At 36.8% G+C, this 23,222-nt stretch overlaps 4 protein-coding genes and 1 pseudogene across 9 annotated transcripts in view; 1 reads left to right on the forward strand and 4 right to left on the reverse strand.

The window, feature by feature from the left end:
• The window catches only part of adam22 (ADAM metallopeptidase domain 22), a 62,172-nt gene extending 61,425 nt beyond the window's left edge, over positions 1 to 747 (reverse strand). For 2 of the 3 annotated variants that reach the window (XM_016673437.1, XM_007556151.2), the window contains exon 1: positions 53 to 747. In XM_016673437.1, coding sequence (XP_016528923.1) covers positions 53 to 143 — 91 coding nt within the window. In that variant the 5' untranslated portion in view covers positions 144 to 747. The remainder of the gene's footprint in view (positions 1 to 52) is intronic. The other variant, XM_007556152.2, reaches the window with a different exon arrangement.
• Positions 748 to 3,711: 2,964 nt separating this feature from the next.
• Positions 3,712 to 6,447, reverse strand: LOC103140894 (H-2 class II histocompatibility antigen, E-S beta chain-like; annotated as a pseudogene).
• Positions 6,448 to 7,460: 1,013 nt separating this feature from the next.
• On the reverse strand, positions 7,461 to 9,811 carry LOC103140896 (H-2 class II histocompatibility antigen, I-E alpha chain-like). Its single transcript, XM_016673412.1, has 4 exons — positions 9,802 to 9,811; positions 8,270 to 8,533; positions 7,902 to 8,183; positions 7,461 to 7,802 (listed from the first exon to the last, which is right to left on the reverse strand). The coding sequence occupies exons 1-4, from the start codon at positions 9,809 to 9,811 to the stop codon at positions 7,675 to 7,677; spliced, it is 684 nt and encodes a 227-aa protein (XP_016528898.1). The 3' UTR covers positions 7,461 to 7,674.
• Positions 9,721 to 16,292, reverse strand: dbf4 (DBF4-CDC7 kinase regulatory subunit). 4 transcript variants are annotated; one of them, XM_007556156.2, is made up of 13 exons: positions 16,196 to 16,292; positions 15,570 to 15,696; positions 15,093 to 15,262; positions 13,876 to 14,073; positions 13,739 to 13,789; positions 13,578 to 13,647; positions 13,420 to 13,496; positions 13,291 to 13,336; positions 13,145 to 13,190; positions 12,942 to 13,067; positions 11,777 to 11,891; positions 10,868 to 10,983; positions 9,721 to 10,762 (listed from the first exon to the last, which is right to left on the reverse strand). In XM_007556156.2, exons 2-13 carry the CDS (start codon positions 15,625 to 15,627, stop codon positions 10,042 to 10,044), a joined length of 1,794 nt encoding a protein of 597 aa, XP_007556218.1. In that variant the 5' UTR covers positions 15,628 to 15,696; positions 16,196 to 16,292; the 3' UTR covers positions 9,721 to 10,041. The 4 variants fall into 4 exon arrangements, with proteins under 4 accessions (XP_007556218.1, XP_007556219.1, XP_007556217.1 ...); XM_007556157.2 differs by lacking the exon at positions 16,196 to 16,292 and adding an exon at positions 15,798 to 16,098 and having other exon boundaries at positions 13,145 to 13,187; XM_007556155.2 differs by lacking the exon at positions 16,196 to 16,292 and adding an exon at positions 15,917 to 16,096.
• A 199-nt stretch (positions 16,293 to 16,491) lies between these two features.
• Positions 16,492 to 22,988, forward strand: slc25a40 (solute carrier family 25 member 40). Its single transcript, XM_007556159.2, has 10 exons — positions 16,492 to 16,694; positions 16,918 to 17,022; positions 18,784 to 18,843; positions 18,945 to 19,045; positions 19,217 to 19,284; positions 19,924 to 20,048; positions 20,473 to 20,756; positions 21,381 to 21,462; positions 22,608 to 22,688; positions 22,804 to 22,988. Exons 2-10 carry the CDS (start codon positions 16,923 to 16,925, stop codon positions 22,935 to 22,937), a joined length of 1,035 nt encoding a protein of 344 aa, XP_007556221.1. The 5' UTR covers positions 16,492 to 16,694; positions 16,918 to 16,922; the 3' UTR covers positions 22,938 to 22,988.
• The last annotated feature ends 234 nt before the right edge of the window (positions 22,989 to 23,222 follow it).

Consider the following 23,222-nt stretch of genomic DNA (forward strand, 5'->3'; position numbering starts at 1 on the left):
TTATATATTTATACACGCAGAAATAATGTTTAAAAAAAACAGTCTCGGTTACCATTGGAGGCATCAAGGCTGCTCTGGTGACCGACGTGCATCAATCCACAGACGCACAAAAGGGAAATCCACCATGGCATCCTCAGCATCATCACCTTCCTCTCGCTGGTAGGGAATTAAAAACAATGCGGTATTCCAAAACAGGAGCCTCTCGCAGCTCTGCCTTCGCTAGGGGAGGCTGCTGCAGCCGGAGCGGATCGTCTGGTCGGAGCAGTCCCGCTTGTGGTGGGCCATCGGTGGGGTCGCTTACGAGTCTGAACGCAGAGCGCGTCTGAGCGCACCGAGACCCCCGCGGATCGACGGCGGCACGGAGCGAAGGGAGAGAAAGAGAGAGAAAGAGACAGCGAGAGAGAGAGAGAAAGAGAGAGAGGGAGAGGGAGGAGTGGGGACACCTCCTTAAAAACATCAACGTCCAGCGGCTCACTGCAGAAACGCCTAATGCATAAATATGAGCGGAGGAAGCAGGAGATGGAGACAAACTACGGGCCCCGGGCTTCCGGAGACGGAGCTGATAGGAAAGATCTTCCGCGGTGAATTAATGCAGGAGAGCCATTCCTGCACAATCCCGCCTGCTATTATCGTGACTCACTCCATCATCTGCCAGGGCTTCAGCTCGCCAAGTCCCCACCCCCACTCAGAGAAAATTGAGAAAATGACAGATAATGTGATGAGCATTATTATAAACGTGAGGCTTTAACAGAATAATTGATTTCACCGCAATAAAGAAGGGGCGACTGGGTGTGGCCTGTCTGTACAACAACAACAAAAATACTTATTTCACCACTAAAATAGCTTTGCTTTTGTATTTCAAATTATGTGATTCGATTTTTTTTCTAATGTGAAATGATCTTGACATCAGAGCAGGGAGTACATGCCAGGGGCCTCCAATAAAATCTTCCTGATGAGAGCAATTTTACTCCAGCATGTCAGGCTCCTCCCCCCCGACGCCCCCCGGGAACACATTTACTTCAGGGACAAGAGCTCCGCACAGTCCGGCACAGATGTTACCTCCTGTTTACCAGAGAAACACCAAATCCCAGCATCTCAACTGCTAGATACAATGTACCTTGTATTCTCTATGGAGGGAGAAGAGTGCCAAATTGCAATAAATAATGCAAATAACTCAAACAACATGTAATTGTTTTGTCTAATTTAATGTCAATTTATTTTTCTTCTGTTGTTGTAGGCCATGATTTCACTAATTTTGGTTATGATGCATTAATTTGTCTGGTTGTGTGCTTTGCCATTATTTCCTTCAGTTTTTTTGCTTTAACAGTTTCTGTTTTTCAAATTGTTTAGTGGTTGTTCTTTGACGTAATCTCTGCGACGTTTCATCTTCTGTTATGTTATTTTTTTTTTTTAATTTTGGTTGCTTATGATCCCGTATTGTCAGCTTAATTGTCTTACGTGTTTTTGTTGCTTTTTTTCCACTGGTATCTGGGCCGAATCCAACTTACTAAGGCTATTCATATCCACTGCCACTCGTTCAGGTACAAGTTAAGATATTCAGCTGAAAATACAAGATGATCCATCTTGCTGATTTCTATATAAACTTTAAAAAGTTCTGGGGGCTGCTCTGGAGCATTTAGTGATGGTTTTACTACAAGAACACAATGAGCAACACAATTTCTGCCCACATTCATCGCCTACAATGACTGAAGAAACGCAGTAGTTTATTAACCCTTTTATCCTAGGGTTAATAAACTATTTTTGATTTAATCCATCCACTTGTGGTCATGAAATTTAGGTCATTTTGCAGTTTATGCCCAAGAAGTTTTTAATTCGATTCAGTCATGCTGCTTCTTTCTTCCTACATTCCGTAATGAATGTAAACATAAATGGCCAATCACAGGAATTATATCACAGAAAATGAAATAAAGCGGCTGTTTTTTGTTTTGTTTTAGTTTTGTTTTTGTTTTTTGGAGCATAATGACGTCCTTGACGTGCAGGCAGAGCGGAGAACTAATAAACCCTGCGTGAAGACTTACAGGCGAATATTTCTTTCAAGTTGGACATTTAAGTTGAATGGTAAATACCTATATATATATATATATATATATATATGATATGACTCGGTGACGCCTCTAGGGAGCGCTGGATCTGCCTCAATTATTCTGAAGACAAACAGTCAATGAGTTCTTCTTAGCTTAATTTTGAGTTGCAACATTTATTTTAGTTTAAATCTGAATGATTTCATTAGTGGTAATAATGTTGGTTATCCTTGCTGACCTAATCAGGTAAACTTTAGTTTGATTTAATGCCAGACAGTGACAAAATAAAAGTTGTGTGTGTTCTTATGCAGAGGATGTAAACATCTGGCTTTCCTTACTTATGCTGGTGCTTTCTGGCTACTCCAGTTTCCTCATTTTGTTCCCAGTTTACCAACACATCATATGGCTGAGGTAAGCTCTAACAGGTGTGTATTTGTGTTTTCTGCTGTGAAAAACTGGTGATTTGCCCAGGTTGTCTCTAGCCTCTTCCCATGTGACCAATGCTTAATTTTCTGGACACCATCACCAGAAAAGGAAAAGCATCTTCCTCCATTTCTCTGGATTAACTGTAGTTCAATAAAGATTTTTGTATTGTCAGGTCTTTGTTTACATCACATAATGCGTCTTCTTTGCTTCAGTGTCATGCTGAAGAAAGAGTCTTACAAAACCAATTTCTCCAGCTTTGACTGTAAATTCAAATTATGTTTATTATTCAGTCTGGTGTAATTGGTTTCTTCTGGAAGATTCCTCAGCAAATGTCTCATCGGTTGTCACATGTTCTTCATCTGTTAGCATGAACTTCATGTTTGAAATATGTACTTAAGTTTTCTCAAGACCAAAGTAGAAGGTAATGCGGATAAACACATTCTGACGTTTGTTACCGTGTATTTACAGACCTCAGCAAACAGAGGGTAAAATTGAAAGAAAAATAATCGAAAGTTGAAAAAGATCCATTCTTACTAACTGGGCTAACACAGAATTAAATAGCACACAGAGGTAAAAATAAAGAGAATTTTGACATAATTTCCTTTGCTAATTGTTTGATTTATTTCATAATATACAGATTAACATTAAATAAGTCAGAAACATATTTCCATTACATTCAAACAAAAACTTTAAGCAGGGTTTTTACACAGGAGTGGAAAGGTTTATAATTTCATTTTGACTCTATAATATAAAATAAAGTTGTTTTGTTTGTTGTTGTTGTTGTTGTTGTTTTCAAATTTTACCTTTTTTCCATTCTCTAAAAGACAATATAATTGTGATAGATAAATGCAGTGAATTTTGCAATAATTTTTAATTAAATTACACCCTTTAAATATGATTTGACACATCACAGACTGATTTAAAAGTCTTACCTATCAGTAATTTTTATTGCACAATCAATCAAAAGGTAAAAAAGTTCAGCATTGCTTGGCTTCCTTATTGGTAGATAATGAGAGAGAGTTCAATATCAATAATTTGTTCCCAGATATCCAGAATGGAAACTGTATAGTTGGCACATTTGGTAGGAACAGGAAGGTCTTGGGTTCACATCCCAGCTTGAGCCTTTTCTACATCAGCACTTTCAGATTCTTCCCAGTCATGTGTGGGTCATCTCCAGGTGCTCTGATTTTCTCCCACAGTCCAAAATATCACTGTTAGGTTACTTGGTTTCTCTAAATCGTCTCTAGGTGTGAATGTGCGCGTGGATGATCAGTTTTTCTGTCTCTGTGGTGGACTGCAAGGACAAACATATAGACATGGATGTCCAGAATGTTACAAAAAGCTCAGGGGGAAAAACTAGAAATTTCTCTCTAGGAAGGTTTTGAATTTGAATTGAGAACTGTAGGATAACTGTTTGAGTAACTTTTCCAGATGCCCCTTCATAAATAAGCAAAAATAACATGTTTTTGTTCACACCAGTCACTGAAAGCATCTTCACACTGCAAGACCTATTCACTCATTTGAACTCAGACATACATGCACCAATACGCAGATTGGGATTTAACTAGGGCTTTGGTTCATTGTCCAGTGGTTCATTCATACATGATGAGAGAAGCTGGAATCAAACTCAGCATGTTTAGCCACTGATCCAGAGCCAGCTAAACTTAAAGGTTGTTTTCAGGAATTTCCTGCAGAATACATATATTAAAAAATTATTGAGTTACATAAATGTATAAATGTGTGTGAATGAGTGAATTTAAAAGCATACCTCAGTTGTTGACACTCTCACCCGCTCTGCTGTCAAAAAAGCAGAAAAATCAAAAAGATGTACCACACTTTAAAGATTAGAATAAAATATTTCAATGGTTTTAATGGTATTTCTATTACTTTGAACAACTGTCTCACCTATTGATTTCTTCTTGAAGAAGAGGAACCCAGTGACTGAAAACAACAGACCCAGCAGCAGCCCAGCTGAATCAACAACCAGCATGTTCTTTCCTGAATCCAGTTCTGGCAAATATTTGATCAACAACAATTTATTATAAACACAATGTTAGATCTAAATACAATTCATACAAAGTTCTCTTCCATATTTACGTCATAAGTCGCCAAGGCACTGATATTAAAACACTATCAGCACAAACGACATGTTAAACAAAATTAAATCAGTAAAAGTTTGGATGATCTGGAAAATTAGGTTAATTTTTAACCTTTTTCACTTATAGGACAAAACCTGACTATCTTTTGTATCCTTAGTATTAAGATATATTTACTCAACCTTTTTAGGTTGCTGCAAATTTCAAAGAGCAAGTTGTAAATCTTGCGACAAAGCAAGTGTCAGCAGGTTGTCGTAATCATGGTACAAACACAGAATAAAGAAAAACTACAACTACCCCAAGGTGCAAAATATATGATATACAAAACATGCAATAAAATAAAACTAAAAGGGTCTTATGTGCAGTTGATTAGCTAATTATTTACCTGCCTGAAGTTCTGACTTGACTTGAATTTAAATAAATAAAAACAATCCACACATATATAAACTTTTACAAAGTAATTTTTAGCGATTTTTAGTCGCTAAAACTCTGCATCTATTTTTAACTTCAAGATGGGTTGGCAAAAGTTAACCTTGCTTTATTCACAAACCAATTGTATGTCCAATAAACTGCACTATCTATACAACTAGCACAGTGCTAAGCACTGATGTGGAGCAAATGTAGAAATGTTTACACAGATTACAACCTCTGGCTCCTGCATCTTATCACTGTGTTATTGTGCTCCCTTTTTTTAGCATTGGGACTAAGCTTAGCACCCCAATGTATGGCACATTGAGTGAACAGAGACAAACAAAACAGAACAAGAGCCACTGTAAATGGGAAGTCAGAAAAACCCAGGAAGGCCAAGCAAATATCCACAGATGTATCTCACTCCACTAAACTGTCCACAATCACATGACAAACATAAATCTGCAATTCTTCTATTCTTTTAGCCCTTTCTGTAGTTTTACAGTTAAATTCCAGTAATTTCCCAAGACTGTAAATTGTCCTTTTAGTTAGATAGTATGTTTATACTGTTATTAGATAATATAAGTGGAAGTCGATGTAGTTCCTGAATGCAACGTGTACATTTAAATATTTATCTCAGACATTCTCACCCCAGTCATAAAGCTGCGGTTCCTTGAGGCTTGCATGCTCCACCATGCAGGCGATCTTCTCTCCAGGTTTAGGTGTGAACTCCAGGTAGCTGTGGATCTGATAAAGCCAGTTCCCATTGGGCAGCTCCTCAGTGGATGTCACACCACCTTCTTTCCGTCTTTCAGCCACGTCACTCTGATTTTCTTTGGATAGAAGTCGTACGCGCTGCAGACGAGCTTCTGCTGATGTTGACTGTACTCTGCCTTCACTGACCTCAACCAAACGTAGGGCTCCACTAGAAAAAACAAAGACTAATAGTCACACTACTGCACCGTTATGCGCTTTTAAGTTTAACATACTTGAAGGCATATTAATGTTAGATAATATATTTTGAAAGATATTTGTCCAAAAGTATTTGCTATCTTGTGAAAATTACCTGCAGTCAGTAGCTTTTCATTTGCCAGCTGTGCACTTATTTTACAGTGGTTTGTAAGCCGCATCTCATGTGTTAGGAATCTTGGCAACTTGTTGAGCATATCTGCAAATTCTTCTGCTTTCTTAGTGAACGCCACCACTTTTCCCAAAGTGCTGTTATATTGACCGAGTAAGATCTTATTGAAGTACAGTTGTTCCACGAACACAACGTCACTGCTGCCAGGAGAGTTAAACTGACAATGCGCTAAATAATAGCCATAAAAAGCACCTAAAAATAAGAAAACATCCAAAGTTAATTTGTGATTAACTAGATGAGCATCTAGTATAAAGATTGTGTTGATCTAAAGTCACGTACCTTCTGATGAAAACACCAGTAAGAGCTCCAGGAAAACAAAGTTTGTAGCCTGCATGTTGTCAGCTGAATAACAGAGATCTGACTGACGGCTTACTGACAATGTTATGTTTTCACAAATATGAGGAAGTGCATATGCAGGTTTTGTAAGATCTGACAGAACTGGTACCTGTCCTAATCAAATCAGGATTTTGTCATCTCACCTACAGTTTAAACCAGAAGTCTACATAAAGGCACATTTTTTACACTGTCTGACCTGAAATCAGAACAAACCAGTTTTAGATCAGTTACCAAAATTTTTCTCTTTGCTAAAAGTACAAAAAAGAAATTGTCATTTTATATAGTTTATGTAAACTTCTGGTTTCAGCTGTATTAGTCTTTTACCTGCACACTAGGTACTGCCTTTCAAAAAGTAGTTGCACAATAAATTATTTTGCGATAGTGTGCAGAACAGGTGGTAGTTTATCATTGGCTTAGTCACTCATTAAAGAGTCAACATAAATTAACTCACATTGCTACATTTTTGAGTTTAGTTTCAAATCAAGTTATTTGCTCTTACAGATTTCTTTGGGGTTTGACTTTTTGTCACACAATATTTCATATCAAACACATTTTTTCATCAGGTGAAGATAATCTGAGTAAAACCAAAAGTACTTGTTTTCAAATGATGATTGATGATCATCAAATCACAATGTTCAGTTTTACATATCAGAATTAAACACATCAAGTCCCAATCTGAAGAAATTGACTCCTGCCTGGTTCTTTTTGCTGAGAATATACTAATTAGAAAATCCATTTTTCAGAAATTTTATGTCTTTCTTTTAAAATCTTAAAACTAAATATATCATCAGGTGTCGGCATGCATGTCAAAATTTTGTATCCCCTCTTTCTGGAATAAAATGGCTTAAATATTTCAGAACAAAACATGGATGGTTTTATCATTTCATGTTTTAGATCTATAATGAGCAACAAAAGTCAGACACAGTTCCTTTAAAATACTTTAAAATTTATGTTTATTTATGAGCAAGAAAATAAAAATCACAATAAAAATATACAATGTGCTCTAGATAATTTTGCTAGGACATCCATCTCTGTTCCAGTGATGAAAAACCACTCAAATGTTTCCCAGAGCACAACAAACATGCAGTCTTTACCATAGAAAAATACAATGGGTTCAAGAAAAACATAGTTTAAAGGTGACAAAATGTAGAGTGCAAAATATTTTGATGCAAATATTTTTTTTTTACTCCACCGTCCATATTAATCATGTTTAACATCAGATAAATCAGTTCGCTTGTTGTCCCTTGACAATAAAAAACACTCCCACAGTGATCCCAATCACTCCCAGACCCAAACCCACTCCACAGTAAATGTCTGGACCAAGACTTGGATCTGTGTTGTAAAATTCAACTTCTGTAAAAGAAAAATTGAAATATTGTAGCTCAGCTTTGCCATATTGAAATATTTACATTGTGTTTTCATCATATCGCATGAAAGAAATAAAGCATTTACCCCAGATTCTTGTCTTCGGCGTCTCCAGGGCAGGATGCTCCACAGTGCAGGAGTAAATGTCCCCCTCACTCGGTGTGAAGGTCAAAGTTGAGAACTGGCGGAAGGTTTGATCGTTATTAGGAGAGTAGTCACCGACAGACACTCCCCTCCTAACTGGGACGCCATTTTTAGTCCAGCTGACTTTGATGGAGGGTGGATAGAAATTATTCACAAAGCAGATGAGGCTGTTTTCTACACCAGGTTCTACCTCTCTAGAGGGGAAGATCATGCTGTCTGGAGGGTCTGAAGAACGTCAAAAGATAAGAAAAGTTTCATCAGCATTTTATCAGCTATGGCAAAAGAGAAAACCACTGTTGAGATTTATTTACCTTTTTCTTCAGACACGGGCTTCATTTCAGTAATAACAGATTCTGCTAAGATTTGACACATTTTTTGGTTATTTACAACATCTTTAAGGATATTCAATCCACCCAAAATCTGTTGCGGATCAGTATCGATAAAGGTTGGCACAGTGAACACAATCTCCTTCTTTTGGATATCAATGTATAAAATTTCTTCACCATCAAACTCAGACTGTATGCCAATGGTGCCATTCACAAAGCAGCCCACAAAATAGGTTATTTCATGGGGAACTGAAAAACAAAACAGTGGAATTAAACACTTGTTCATTTGTTCGTTATGCAGTTAAAAATATTTACATTTCCTAATTTTGGTTCAGTTTATTTCCCTTGTTTAAATAAAGCTGGTGCATTTCTAACCAAGTCTTGTACTTTTAATAACATTTAAAGCAAACATTTATCCTTTAGTCAAACAAAAACACTAAATGGTTCTTACTTTGAGAGAAGACAAAATAGGAGTTGAGAATGTGTTCTGAACATTTGAATTTATTTCTCTTAGAATATTTTTTAGCTTTTCTCTTGTGATTATCTGCATTGTACTGCTTCTAGAATACAAACTATGACAGTATTATCCCATTTGGCTGACATAACAAGAAGGAAATTATGGAGAAAACAGCTGGAAAAGAGTTAAGATGTCAGTTAATCTGTAAAATTGTTTTAAATAAAATAATAATGTAGTAACAAAACTAATCCTCAGTCATGTTATATATGAACTAAATATGTCGATCAGAATTGCATCTCTATCTGTAAGTATTCCTCTGCCAGGTAGAACTATATTTCAGCAGCCTGGCCATTGCTTTCATATTCTCGATTCTCATTTCTTTTCACTACTACATCTGGATTTCTCCCATTGCAGTGGATTTCTCTGGTAAATTTAATATAGCCAATGTTTTTGAATTGTAGTCTGACTGCAGTTTTAGCAATGGCAGAGGAGGAAGTGAAGGAAACCGTGCACATTTAGCCTGCCAGATGGACTTTCACTGGAGGTAACTGATATTTACTGGCTACAATGCTAAAGCTTGCAAATAGCAGTGGGGAGATAGCTACAAAAAATAGAAAATATGGCTTAGTAGTAATTGATTTCGTCCAACTCGGCAATAATCTTACAGTCACTAAATATATACCTGGAACAACAAATACAAAGTCACAGTATTAATAGGAAACAGTATTGATAAATGTCCAATTGACACTTTGGGGTGGCATTTTAAAAACATTCTTTAATTTTCAGTTCAGTTTAATAGAACATTAGATTTATTATCAAAATGTGAAATAAATAACACTAATTTACAAATTAAAACCGTACAAAGTTTCCAAAATACATTTCATAGCCACAGACTAACATTCATCTTGTGAGGTTTCCAACTTCCCTTGTGGCTGTACAAAAACAGAAGTTTACCCAGGAGCTGATGTTCACCCAAAAAGAGAATTGAAAAACCAATATTTTATTAAATAGAAAACTGAAGTGGTTTTTAACCCATTCAGACATAAACGTGAGATCAAACCCAAGACCATTTTCTCAAAACTCCAATAAAATTAAGTCTAAACAGATGCATAATGTAAAATTGTAGATTTTGCAGGCTTTTTTTTTTATATAATCTTTGCATTAAAATAATATTTAACTTTTTTTAGGGAATGAAATCAGTTTGTAAACCATGCATTTTATCTGAATGAGTTACAAATAATGGTCCTAGTTCATGGCTCAAAAAAAAAAAAAAGTTTTCCTCTTCTATTTTTGGCTTTATCTAATCTGAAAAACCAAGAAACTCCACATCCATGTTATCGCTCGACTTGAAAATCTCCCAAAGCTTCAGTAGCGAGTTCTCAGGTTCTGCAGGCTGGCCACTCGGATCCACTTTCCGCCTCTTGTGTTTATAAGCTTTGATCTTCCTCTGAATTTTTTGCACCGTACAGAAGATTGGCAAATTAGGGTTTTCTTCCTCCTTTTCAGAAAGACTGTTTTCAGTTTTTGAGAATGTTTTTGCCTCAGACAGAGCGGCGTCCTTGTTCGTATCTTCGGCTCCGTGCGTCACAACACTGAAGTTGCTCGCCGATGCTTCACTCTGCAGGTTTGTACCTCGTAGGTAAGAAACTGAGCTGTTTGTGTCTTTGTGAGAGATTTTGTCTCTGGAGGGAAATGTGGTGAGAAATGCTCCGTCAGAGTGAGGATTTTCTGATTTCGGCGGAGGAATCATGATCTGCTCAGATTTCTGAGTTGAAGAGTTTTGCCTGATTGTCCGCTTGGATGCAAGGAACCTGTGCTTGGACTTGTCCGAGTAAGTGTAGCAGTTCTTTTGACCTCCTTTTGTGCAGAAATGTTCCGAATTCGATTCTTCAGATGCATCAACGATCCAGTCCTCCTCTGCCTTAACGGTGTCCGAACGACTCGCGTCTCCTTGGAGATTTTGGCCTGCTTCTCCACATGGTCCAGGAGCCACCAGAACAGAAGAAACACTGCACTTTCGTCTAGACGAAAACAGCAAATTTTTAAATTAACAGTGACATAAACAGAAGAAATAAGAAGTGATCTGATTCTTATTTGTGTGGCGATTCCACGGGAACAGAAATTACCTCATGTCTTTAGTTTTGATGGGAAGGAAATTAAAGTGCAAAGTCGAAACCTGCTGGTCCACAATCAAATATTCGTCACTCCTGGAGAAAGCCTTGTGACGTTCACTCTGCAGATGCTAAAATAAAAATAAAAACATTTTAAAAATAAATTTAAAAAAAATCATTCAGTTAAATTATTGATGATGATTACAGCCATCAAAACATCTAAGCCCGATTCTAGATAAACTGAACTAATAATTTACTGAGCAAAGTAACATTAAATATTGACATCATTGGCGGTCATCAGCAAGTTTCTATGGATACATCAACAACAACAAAGCCCCATCTATTATCTGGGACAAAGTTAGCACTTGTACTTATGCTTCAAAATAGAGCTGAAATGATTAATTAAATTAATCGATATTTATTATAATTGTGAACTAATTTAGTAATCAATTAATCATTAACTGACTCACAAAAAGGCCATTTGCTGAATGAACATATTCAGAGTAAGTAATTAAACCAAAAAAATATAAACATATTGCATTAAAGATTTTTTAAAACATGTATAAGCTTCTTCTACACAAAACTTCTCCACTGGCAAAGTTTTAGGTTCACCTGCTTCAAATTCTGCAAAATAACAAAATCAAAAAAAAAACAAACAAACATCCAATTATTAATTGGTTAATGAAAAACGAAACCATCAGATTAGCCCTGCAATGTATTGATACCAAGTCAAGCTGGAAGGTCTGAGCTTTTCACATGTTGATGTTAGATTTTTTTTGCTACTAATGCATCCTGGAAATGATGCAGGAATGGCAATTGCCTGGATGTGATTGTCGTTTTTGTTCCACCGTTGCTTTTAAGACTCTGCATAAAGGCTGTTCCTGTATTTCACAACCTAACTGAACATATTTATTGTCAACATACCATCTTGAGTTGGTCATATTTGACCAGGCAGCACTCGCAGTAACCGCCTCGCTTCTTCTCTCGATTCTTCTTTCGGCCTTGACCTTTCTCCTCAGCGCCTAAGGTTTTCACTCCTCTGTAAGAAGGTTAAATATAAGGAGATGTTGACGCCAAACTCTGCTGGAGATTCACATTAGGAGTGCATGACAAAAAAGAACAAAACACTCCGTGTGATCTGCAACATTAATAAGAATTAAAATGAAGACATCAGTTATCAATCAACATTTTTCATTTTGACCTTTGACACTGATATGTGTGAAGCATAAGCATTTACTGCAGCCAGACTTTACAAAACATTAAAGTATTATCCATTTTTCAGGCACATTATGTCATTTTATAACACAATCAAGTAATTATGTTACCTTCAGATCTTATAAAAATGTTATAATTTAATGCCTTGAGATCGGGACTCTCTTTAGGAAACTCCTGCTCTTTCTTAAGTTTCAAAAAGTCACAACATCATTCTTCTATTAACATTTAACAACATTTTTAACCAGCATTACACTGAGAATTAGCTTAGCAAATGAGCAGTTCCACCAGGTGTTTGCTAATTACTGTGGGCTAGTCTGAAGGAGCTGAGTGGTGCAGTCACAGGGACGGGTGCTCTGTGAGCTTGGAAACTGTGGGTCCAAGGAAGAGCTGCACCTCAAAGGCTGCAGTAGTTCCCATCCCAGGCGTTTTACACAGCTGAACTGTTGCCATGGGATATGAAAGGATTTCTCAATCATGTATGAAACAAACAAACAGTCCAGGTATGTTTTTGATAAGGAATAACTTTATAACATGACATAAAACTCAAAAAAGTTGATCTTAAATATGAACACAAACTAAGGCGGCACATTATTAACAAGTTGGATCGAAACGGAGAAAACCTAAGTCTTGGCCTATTCTCAATGGTGTAATATACATTTAACCTACTGCAGCATTTTCACTGCATATAGTCACTGGGGGAAAAAAAGGTCATTAGCATAAAAAATGGCCTCAAATCGCAAGATTCACTCCACTTCAAAAATAATCTTAAGGGACCATTCTCTTTAGCTGAGGTTTAACTCAGTTTTATGTTTTATGCAGATCAGGACAGCTCATACACAAAGTAATTTTGTGCTGAAGCACAGAGTAACATTACCTGTGTCCATGTTGTTTGAGTCCAGAAGGATTTTTCTCCTCGACACAGAAGGGACTGCAAGGAGCTGCTGTCTTCAGGCTGAACTCCGGCAGGTTTGGCATTGTGAGGTAGACTGGACGGTAGTGTCTGATTAAAGAGGACATACCGTTTATTTGTTGCCACGTTTTAAGAGCGCGAATGTGTTGCTATACTCCTTTTTTTACCTGCTTGAATCCTCAATCTTAATAAAAGGTTTGGTGATCCTTCCTGCTGCAAATTACATCACAACTCTTGAGAATTCAAGCACTGATGGGCATCTAATATTCATATATTAAAATTAAAGACGGTTAAAACTGGAGACGGCATTTACCTTTATATTTCTGAAAACCCAACTTAGTTGAAGATTCATTTTTCACCTATGAAATTAAAGAGCAAAGATAAACATTGTGAAGTACTTGAATTTATAACAACAAAAAAGGTAAATTATTTTAAAACGTACATGTGATTTCACCGGAGCAGCTGCTGAAACTGGGCTCCCAAAAATTTTCTTTTTCTTCTGAACATAAGCCAAAACATCTACAGAGGACATAAAAATAATTCAAGATAAAGTAAAAATAACCATATATAATTAGACACTGTATTAATTAATCAACCAACCATCTAAGTAAAGGATCTTGACACCCCATTCTAGTGCATTTGACAGGATTCTGTCCATCTGCAGCCTCCCCTAAAAAAACAACAAAAAAAACATGTCAGCACAGAAGAGAGAAGGGTGGATAAAACATCTAAATAAAAAAAGCTAAATATCTCTAACCAACCTGTCCTGTCACTACTCTTTCCACCAGAGACTTCCCTCTGCTCTTGATCAACTGCGAAACAAATGCATTTAATAACAAATCGTGTCCAAAATTATTAAACTTGTGCCAGGGATGATAAAACGCCAGTTCAGACTCACTGAATCCACTTGACCCTGAGACTTGGTTTTGTCCATACGGTTGGGAGGACAGTGAGGGTTTGAGTGGGGCTGTGGGGAACTCTGTCCAGAGTCGGGACTGGGGACAGGAGAGTCCTGTCTGAGGCAGTGCACATGCTTCGCTTCCCGCTTGTTGGAAACCAGATACTTGATTTCCTTACTGAAGAACTTCTCAACGATCTAAATTCACAAAACAGAGAAAGATACAATAAAACTTTTAGACAACTGTGAAAACAAGTTGGCTTGTTTTCTTTTTTTTCTTTTTTTTTTTAACATAATAGGTTCCCTATACCACATGAAGTTGAGGGAAAAAGCTGCACTGTCGGTGCTTAGAAGTCAAAACTAGACACAAAGATCTACATTTGGTTAAACATCAAAAATTAAAAATTAAATGTGAATATTGTAAATCCTTGTATAACTACCCAGCAATCAACACTTGAGAAGTCCAGCAGGATTTTATTCAGGATGTCCGATATATTAATTTATTGCATACAGTATGGATCTGTCCAATTGTACTACTTTCTACAATTAAGGCTGTAAAGTAGCTTAGTTATTAAAGCAAGTTTTATTTTTAGAGCAAGATTTTTATGAATGTCTGAGAATATAAATTGTAAGTTTATAGGCAATAAAGGGAGGGGGGGAGAGTATGAATATTTACAAACTTAATGGCTTTTACAGTCACAGCAAAAAGAAACACCTGAAAAATATTCTAAAATTGTTAAATACAATATTTGTTTATATGTATTAGAACCAAAAAGCATCAAGAACCTGATTCCAATAGCAGTATTCCAATAGCGATTCAACAAAGTCTGGTTTAGTTTTCTGTGCAGCAGATTGACCAAGTCACAGGCTCTACAACTTCATCCAAGATGGCAGACCTAGCTCATTGTATAATTTATAATCTACTAAATTACCATAGCAGCATAACCTTGATATCCAAAGCAGTGAGTGTTTATATCATGATGATTCTGTGGTTTATAAATGAAAATTAAAATCTAAAGAAATGAATATTTAAGGTTTTAAAAATAAAAAAAAAAAAAAAACATAATCTCTGCAAAATTCAGTACATTGTTGCTGTGGACAGAGAGAAATTTGGTGATCAAGACCAACAAGATTTACATAGACAAATTTGGCTTAAGAAACTACCAGATCTTTGCAATATATAAAAAAAATAAATAAGAATGAGAGGCCTTTATTACCCCGCCCAGTTGTTTGATGTCGCTCTCCAAGGTCTCTGCTGTTCTGTTGGATTGTAGATCCAGGTAAAACACTTTTCCAGCAAAAGGTTTGACTTGTGATGAAGACGACACTTTGGATGTTTGCTTCGCCTTGCTCACTGATGTCTTCTCACCAGCATTTACATTTTTTCCTGAAACATTGAAGTTAAAACTGTTAAAAGTTTCCACAAACAGAACATTCACCTTTCCTTAAGAAAAACATTTAAAGCACAGAGATATATTTACAGCTGCTATTTTGTCAACTCAAGCTCAAAAAAAGTTTGCTCTTAAACTCCTACATTTTTAATGATGTGAATGCGGATTTTTATTCCCGTTTAAACTCCCTAAAAGTAACCAGTTAATGATCTAAAGAGTGCATTTTGTGTAAATTATCAATTGGATATAAAGTGTATAAAATATGACATATATTACAAAGTCTAGAAATAGCGACATCTGTACCTTGTAAGTTGGATCCAGGATTCCGACGATGATGAGTTTGACTGTGTTTTGGTTTCATATTTTTCTCACTGACTGAGAACACGACATAAACCTTCTCCTTTTACGCCATAAAGTCCTCGTCAGCTCACTGTTCACAAACAAACGAAAAGTTATTCAGACAAAGAACCAGAAAAATAAATAAAAATAGTCACAGATGTAGCTTCGCCACAGTGAAAACGGCGTGCTTACCATTTAAATCACATTAAGATGAGTAAATCGAAAATTATGTCCAAACTCGTTGGATGGTGTACAGGAAGTTTACAATGTCTACTATGTCACATTTTATCAAGCCTAAAAGTTGAACTTACTTGACTTTCAGTTTTTTGTTAAATGAAGAATGTCTGCGTAATAGTCGTATTAAAGCATCAAAACATTCAGTTTTAAACTTTGTCTCAGCGTTTCTTCTAACGGTCAGTTCCCGCTTTTTAAATCCAGTATGTCGAGTTCAGGTTGCCAGGTCTGGCTTTTCCGGTCTCAAAATGTGTAAATATTCTAACCCGTTACAACAGCACGGCGAAAAGAAAACGCTCAAATTTCATTAGCTAGCATTCTTAATGCCTTTAATAAGTCTTGAATAAGTTGTTTACCGGAGCATTTGACTGTCTTCCTCATTCAAAATTTAATTTCTTGCGGTATCCGCTAACAGAAACTCTTCATATTTGGCAACCCGGAGTTTAGGTAAACTCACTCCTGATGCTTGAAATGGACGTTTCCTTACAGATACATAACATAAAAATTAAAGCCCTGAAATTTTAATAACTGTGAAATCAAAATTTTGTTTTAATTTTGAATTGAATTCTATTTGTTATTTTTACTATTTTTAAAAACTTGACAAATAATAAATAAGAAAATTATAGAATGTGCTGAACTGGACCGCTTCGTTATGTCATCTTGTAACGTTTGCGGTGTAAACAGACATGCTAGTTGAGTTATGACCCCCTGAAAGTACACACGTGTTTCAGCTATGCCTTATTACAGCCTTTAGGACAGAAGTTACTCCCTTGTTTTTGGGAATTAAAAATCCTGAAAGGTACCACGATGATTGATTTCATAGAATACGTCAGTGGTGCTCTTGTATTTTAACAGGTAAGTGGTTAATTGAGCTAATAGGCTAAGCACGGTTAGCCACAGACCTCGTCTTGCTGCAGTGACATTAACGTCTGAGATATAATTATTTCATAATATGAGTCGCGTAACTAAGTCGCGAATTACTGCATTTCTTACAGCAAGCCATGGCGGACATTTTAGATATTTGATCTACAGGAATACGTATTATGTAAAATTGTTTATCTGTTTTTTTTCTCCAAAGACGAAATGAATGGTCAAACTCCGGCTTCTACTGCCGTCAATGGCATTACTCCAGCCCAGCAGATGATTTCTTCCTGTTCTGGAGCCCTACTTACATCTCTGCTCGGTGAGAAATCATAACATTAAATTCAAGAGCTATAATCATCCCAATTCTTCTGTAAACTAGAGCCAGCTACTTACACCTGTTCGTGTTTCGTAACGCATAATTATCTATATAGATCAGTTATTTAGAGGCGCGTCTCAATAAATTAAGCAAAAATAATTAATTTCAACCGTTTACCTCTCAATTTAGGTGATTGATTATTTATATTTTATGAGTCATTGCAGCTAGTTTAACAAAGTAAATATTAGGAGACTAATTTACATAATGATTCATGATGATATAACAAGCTGATCACCTCCATCGGTTCAGCAATTCATGCAGAAGGAATCCCACTTATTGAGTTCATAAATAGTTGTAGTTTATGGTACAAGCCGTATTTCTCAGTAAGCCAACATTTCTGTATTGAAATCCTATTTTCGTTTGTGATGTGTAATATCGCATTTATAGAGAAACTGAATTTTGGATCTTCAGTGGCTTTAAGATATAATCATTAAAATTAAGGGAAATGCTTATAATCTAAGTTTATTTACTCCATATCATAGGTGAGTTTTACCCTTTCAATTGAATTCACTTGTACTTATTTAAATTTACTGATCTGCACCATTATAAACAGCATTGCAAAATATCAAATTCTGGGCTGATTTATGAGCCCTCTGTTATGTTAAACATTGTATTAAACCAGAATATTCATCATAGCAATGGGGTAGTTTATATCTTAAAACATTACTGTAGAACTTTAAACAAATATTCTGGATTTTTGTGTGTGTGGTTGGAGTAAAATGGGTCATTATCTTGTAATACTCAGATAATAGTCAGACCAGAAGTGTTAATGTTGAATGATATTTTCATCACTAAAATTCTTCCATGATGCAAAATATTGTTCTACTTGTAGTCTCTTAAAATAACAAAATAGTTTTAAAGTTAAAATTAAAAATTATTTTATTTTATGGACACCAGATTTGACTTGGGATAGAAAATGCCGGCGTATCAACTCGGTTGATATGAATGATTTATACTATATACTGATATTATCAAGGTGATTCAGAAAAATGCCTTTAGATGATGACCAGAAGAATTATACATCTTATAAGGTCAACATCAGTTCTTTATTTCCTTTTTATAAAAGCCATCAAATACTGTACTGGGCCTCCTTCTGTTGACTTTCTTTATTTCGAGAACACACTGGACAATATGCTATCGTTGACATGAAAATGGACTGGATCTAATGTCTGTGCCTTGCCAAGTCCTAAAATTAGAGTGAAGCCATCAACCTGTAATCCCTAAACTCACCTTAATGATCCCTACCATCAAACTTCTAAAACTTCTGCTTTCACGGAGGACCTCACACCTGCTATTGATTAGTTAATCAGTGTGATCGGATAAGCAGCACCTGACTGCTGCTCATCCTCTTAAATCCTCTGGAAGCTGTAAGGTACGACTTAGTTGACCATGAACACTATTGCTGTGTTTTATCTTGGTATTTATGAAACATACCTTAACATAATGTCATACTGTCCATCTGAGGTTTTATTAATAAAAACTACTGTTGATTTCTACCAAAATTGACATTAATAAATAGCTAAAATATTCTATAAAATATGATGGCATTTTAAAGGAATCAGATTGCAAAATATTATGCTTACAGATCATTTTTAATGTAAAAAAATTGTTTTATAGATTTACCATAGAGATATATCAGATTTAGTAAAAACCTGTTTATGGTAAAACTGTAAATCCTGATCTTCTCCTTATTCTTTTTTTTAGTCACACCTTTAGATGTTGTAAAAACCAGACTGCAAGCTCAGAACAATCCCTTAGGCAAAGGTACAATTTATGAAAAATATTTTCAATTTGTCTCACATTTGGGAATATTGCATTTTCTACCATACTTGCTAAAATTCTAAACGTTTAATATAATTTTACAGGCAAATATTTTGTCTACAGCAATGGACTCATGGACCACATATGTGTGTGTGAAAATGGAAAGGGCTGGTACAAAGCCGCCGGCCAATTCAGAGGCACCTTCGTAAGGTTTCACACACTCACTGGTTGCAATAAATAGTGTCAGTGTTTAGAGCTACATGTTTGCTCTACGTTTTTGGTAAATGTCCTGTTTCTTGTGTGTAAATGGTTAAAAAAACAAAACAAAAAAAAAAGTCCCTAATGGGTTTAAACCTCCCACTCTGCTTCTCTGCAGGACGCCTTCTATAAGATAGTGTGCTGTGAGGGAATCACAGCCTTATGGAGCGGCCTGCCTCCAACACTGTGAGTATAAAGTTTCCTCTGTGTTACATTTTGACACAGGGATTCTGTGCAAAGTCTGAAAAAGTGTAAAATGCAAGTCTTTTTCAGGTCTTGAAATGTATGGAAAAAGTAAGCAGAATATGGAATAATTAGAAAATTTTAGTTTCCTTTCTTTCGTATATAACAGTTGCATCCATCCATCATATATTTTATCCATCCACCTGTTTATAGAGCTGTCCTGTATTGATTTGCTTTTCCACCGATATGTTGATTCATTTTTTCATTCTTCTGTTTGTCCTTCCATCCATCATGTTTTTCCATACTTTTATTTGGTTCTCCATCCATCTATGTTTCCTTCTGATATTTTTTTTCTTCATTTCTGCTCGACGCTATTATTTGCAGTACTCATATATAAATAGTCTAAACCCTTAATGTCAGTCATTGAACAATGTTGGTCAATCAGTGTTCATTTATTTTACATTTAATAAAAATGCCATTAATATTTAGTGGAACTCAACCAGTATTTGTAAAAATGGGTCATACCTACTACAAATTTACGTTCATATTAAGTGTTGTGAGATACTTTCCTTTAATAAAGAATTCAGCGGAATAATTTTGACGGGTGTGGATTTTGATCCCCGTGTTTCCCTGTGGTTCCAGTGTGATGGCGGTCCCAGCCACAGTGATCTACTTCACGTGTTACGACCAGCTGTGTGCCGCGCTGAGGGCGAGGATGGGAGAGCGAGCCCAGGAGGCTCCGCTGTTAGCAGGAGCCATCGCTAGAGGTGAAACTCTGCTGCTATTCATTTTACTCTGCTCAAGGAAGAGCATTATTTTTCTTATCTTAATCTGATGGAGGTCCTAGTTTCAGCTGAATTAATTAGCGATTTTATTAATGGTTGAAAATTAATTTCCTGAATAGTGTCTGAGGGGAAAGTTTTGCCCTTTAAACACCAGCTTGATGAATCTGATCCCACACTGATTTCATTACGAGAAAGTGAGAGGTCTCTCTGCCCTGATCTGCTGTCTCTCAGTTTAATAATGCCTATAGCAGATTACAAGCAGAATCAAAGAACTGTTTGTAATTCAATCATGACAAACCTGATCTCTTTTTAACCAAAATGTTTCTTGGAGCAAGCTTCGTTTCTGACACCATTGTTACTCCGGTTCTTTCCCTGTGACTCCAGTTTCGACTGCTCTTTGTTTCAGTGGGTTCAGCGACCGTGATCAGCCCCCTGGAGCTGATCCGCACCAAGCTGCAGTCCCAGAAACAGTCTTACAGCGAGCTGACCAGCCTCATCCGCTCTGCAGTGCAGGCAGAAGGCTGGTGGTCTCTGTGGAGGGGTTTGGGCCCCACCCTGCTCCGAGACGTGCCCTTCTCCGCCATGTACTGGTACAACTACGAGCGGGGCAAGAGCTGGCTGTGCCAGTGGTATAACGCCACAGAGCCCACGCTCACCATCACCTTCATATCTGGAGCCGGGTCCGGGTCTGTAAGTGCCTCCACTCCTCCTTCAGGAGGAAAGATCCGCCATCTTGGATGCAGAATTGGATGGCTTATTGTTTTAACTAAATTATTTGTAAATTGTTTTATGTCTGTCACAATAGCAGATTGTTGCTGGACGATAAATTGTGCCAGAAGTTATTGCGACAGACGATAATCAGGTTTATTTATCAACCACCCTTCATACTAAAATCAGCTCAAAGTTCTGTGCAGATTAATAAAACAAACCCACAAATTAAAAACATTCACCCACCCCTTCCTCACATGGAAAAACACACAACAGTGTGGAAAATGTCTAAATATTGTTGTTTTGAGACCATTTTCAAGTAAAATGATGGTAATGACATAATAATGCACACTTTCTCAAAGATAAGCTTTAAATTCTAATGAACATTTAGCACCGCGACTGGAAAACAATTTAAATACCCAAATAAAAGAAAAAAACACACAATAGATACAACAAATAAAATGAATTATGAAATCTTTGACTTTTATCATCCAGTTTTTGATATAAAGAGAGGAAAGAAAAGAGATAAACCATGCAAATGGAAATTATTGAGCTCAGTTTAAGTTGGTTGATTGATTGGCCTACTAATTTGTGTTTGTTTTTCAGGTTGCGGCTATCGTCACCTTACCCTTCGACGTGGTCAAAACAAGACGGCAGGTCGAGCTTGGGGAGCTGCAAGCTAAAAACTGTAATGATGACACTATTTATTGATTAATTACATGATGTCTGTAAACATCGTTAATGCTTTTAGTGTGGTCAGGGATTAGATTAAAGATGTGGGGGAGTTCCATGTGCTCTAACCAGCTTATACACATTTTAAAGTGTCACATGAGAGGCAGATGACTGGCATTCTTTGTCACTTAGAGGGCAGGTCATCAACATGTGGCGGTTGTTAGGGTCAAAAGTCAAAGCCCGATTAGGTTGGGATGAAAATGAGCCTCGTTGTGTGACTTTCTCATTGAGTGATGCATTCATCTTCTTTAAACCGTCCTCTGTCTTGTAGTCAATGCAAACTGATAAACTGGTCCTCCGGTGTTGGGCCGTTTACTATCCGAGTCATTTTGTTGCTCTAAAGGCACAAGAGATTCAACGATACCTACAACAAAAAGACAAAATCGTAGCGAATTTAAGTCATTCGCTTTGTTTGTAAACCACATCAGCTTAAGGAAAGAGGAATTGTTGCTTTTTGTTTTTTGAAAAGGAAAAACATAGTAGATTGTCTATAAAGACATATTACATTGAATTCAAGTTGAAGAAGAACTTCTTAAAATCTGAAATTAAAGGGGCAGCAGCATGTAAGATCAACTATTTTGAGCTTTATATCAAAAACTTGCCTGGAGTGTTGTTTTGATTCTTTACTGCATGTTTGCCTGACCACTTGCTCTCTCGAAGCTCCTCTCTCAGAGCTGCAGTTTTCATGCGCCCGCCTCACAGAGCAACCCTCCCTCGCCACTCCCCCACGTTCCTTCAGACTAGCAGCAGCAATTAGCAAACAGCTGGCGTAACTATGCATTTACTCAGTTCATTATAGGAGCTACTTCTCAGAGTAACATTGTTAAAAACATAGTTAAAGGATTAATGGAGAAACGTTGTGATGACGTACTGAAGGCACAGTGTCAGAAAAAGCAGGAGCTTCTTAAAGAGACGGAAGCTCAATTTCAAGGTGTTCAGTTGCAAAGTCAATTTGATACATATATAGTATTTTATAACAACTGAACTTAACATAGTTACTGGATTGTGCTTTAAAATGGCACACAGTGCTGCCCCTTTAACACGATGACTGAATATAAACCTCTCACTGGCACTGAAGCTGGTTGCTTCCTGTTCCCTCAGTGTCAGGTCCGGTTTCCTCCTCCACTTTCAGCATCATGAAGAAGATTGTTGCACAAGATGGCTTTCGTGGGCTGTTTGCAGGTGTGTACTTATCTAATGTGTATCTGTCATCAATCTGTGTAAACGAGCAGCATAATATAAAGCTACGTGTGTGTGTGTGTGTGTGAGCTCTTGATGAGTGTTTTCTCTCTGTCAGGTTTCTTCCCCAGGCTGATCAAAGTGGCTCCAGCCTGCGCCATCATGATCAGCTCATATGAGTTTGGAAAAGCCTTTTTCCGCAAACACAACCAGGAGAGGATACCTCGGCAACTCCACTCCACAAACACATGATTTGTCCCCCCCACCCATGAAGCACGTCACCACGGCTACCGCTAGACTACATAAGAAAAACATAATTTTGCTCTAATCCTAAACACAGCAGCAGAAATAGGAGTGAAACTAATTATTTCCATATTTTGATAAATGTATATTAAATATCTTAAAGTATTTATAATTTATTTTGTGATTTAGGCTATGAGAAGTTATTTTTTTCATGTAAAAGCAAAGTTGAGATTACATGTTGGACGCAAGAGACAGCCAGCAGATGGCAGCCAGAGTTTGGTTTGTACTGAATCC

This window comes from Poecilia formosa, unplaced genomic scaffold (assembly GCF_000485575.1).
Source record: "Poecilia formosa unplaced genomic scaffold, Poecilia_formosa-5.1.2 Scaffold77, whole genome shotgun sequence".
Taxonomy (NCBI): domain Eukaryota; kingdom Metazoa; phylum Chordata; class Actinopteri; order Cyprinodontiformes; family Poeciliidae; genus Poecilia; species Poecilia formosa.

Excerpts from the sequence above, each read along its gene's own strand:
- LOC103140896 (XM_016673412.1), bottom strand. Across the intron at positions 8,184-8,269 it reads GCCCGTGTCTGAAGAAAAAG|ACCCTCCAGACAGCATGATC; the intron begins GTAAATAAATCT and ends GACGTTCTTCAG. Across the intron at positions 7,803-7,901 it reads GCCGAAGACAAGAATCTGGG|AAGTTGAATTTTACAACACA; the intron begins GTAAATGCTTTA and ends TTTCTTTTACAG.
- dbf4 (XM_007556156.2), bottom strand. The coding sequence starts at position 15,627 with ATGAAACCAAAACACAGTCAAACTCATCATCGTCGGAATCCTGGATCC. Across the intron at positions 14,074-15,092 it reads ACATCAAACAACTGGGCGGG|ATCGTTGAGAAGTTCTTCAG; the intron begins GTAATAAAGGCC and ends TTGTGAATTTAG. Across the intron at positions 13,191-13,290 it reads GGGTTTTCAGAAATATAAAG|CAGGAAGGATCACCAAACCT; the intron begins GTAAATGCCGTC and ends TGTAATTTGCAG.
- slc25a40 (XM_007556159.2), top strand. The coding sequence starts at position 16,923 with ATGAATGGTCAAACTCCGGCTTCTACTGCCGTCAATGGCATTACTCCA. Across the intron at positions 18,844-18,944 it reads GAACAATCCCTTAGGCAAAG|GCAAATATTTTGTCTACAGC; the intron begins GTACAATTTATG and ends ATAATTTTACAG. Across the intron at positions 21,463-22,607 it reads GGAGCTGCAAGCTAAAAACT|TGTCAGGTCCGGTTTCCTCC; the intron begins GTAATGATGACA and ends CTGTTCCCTCAG.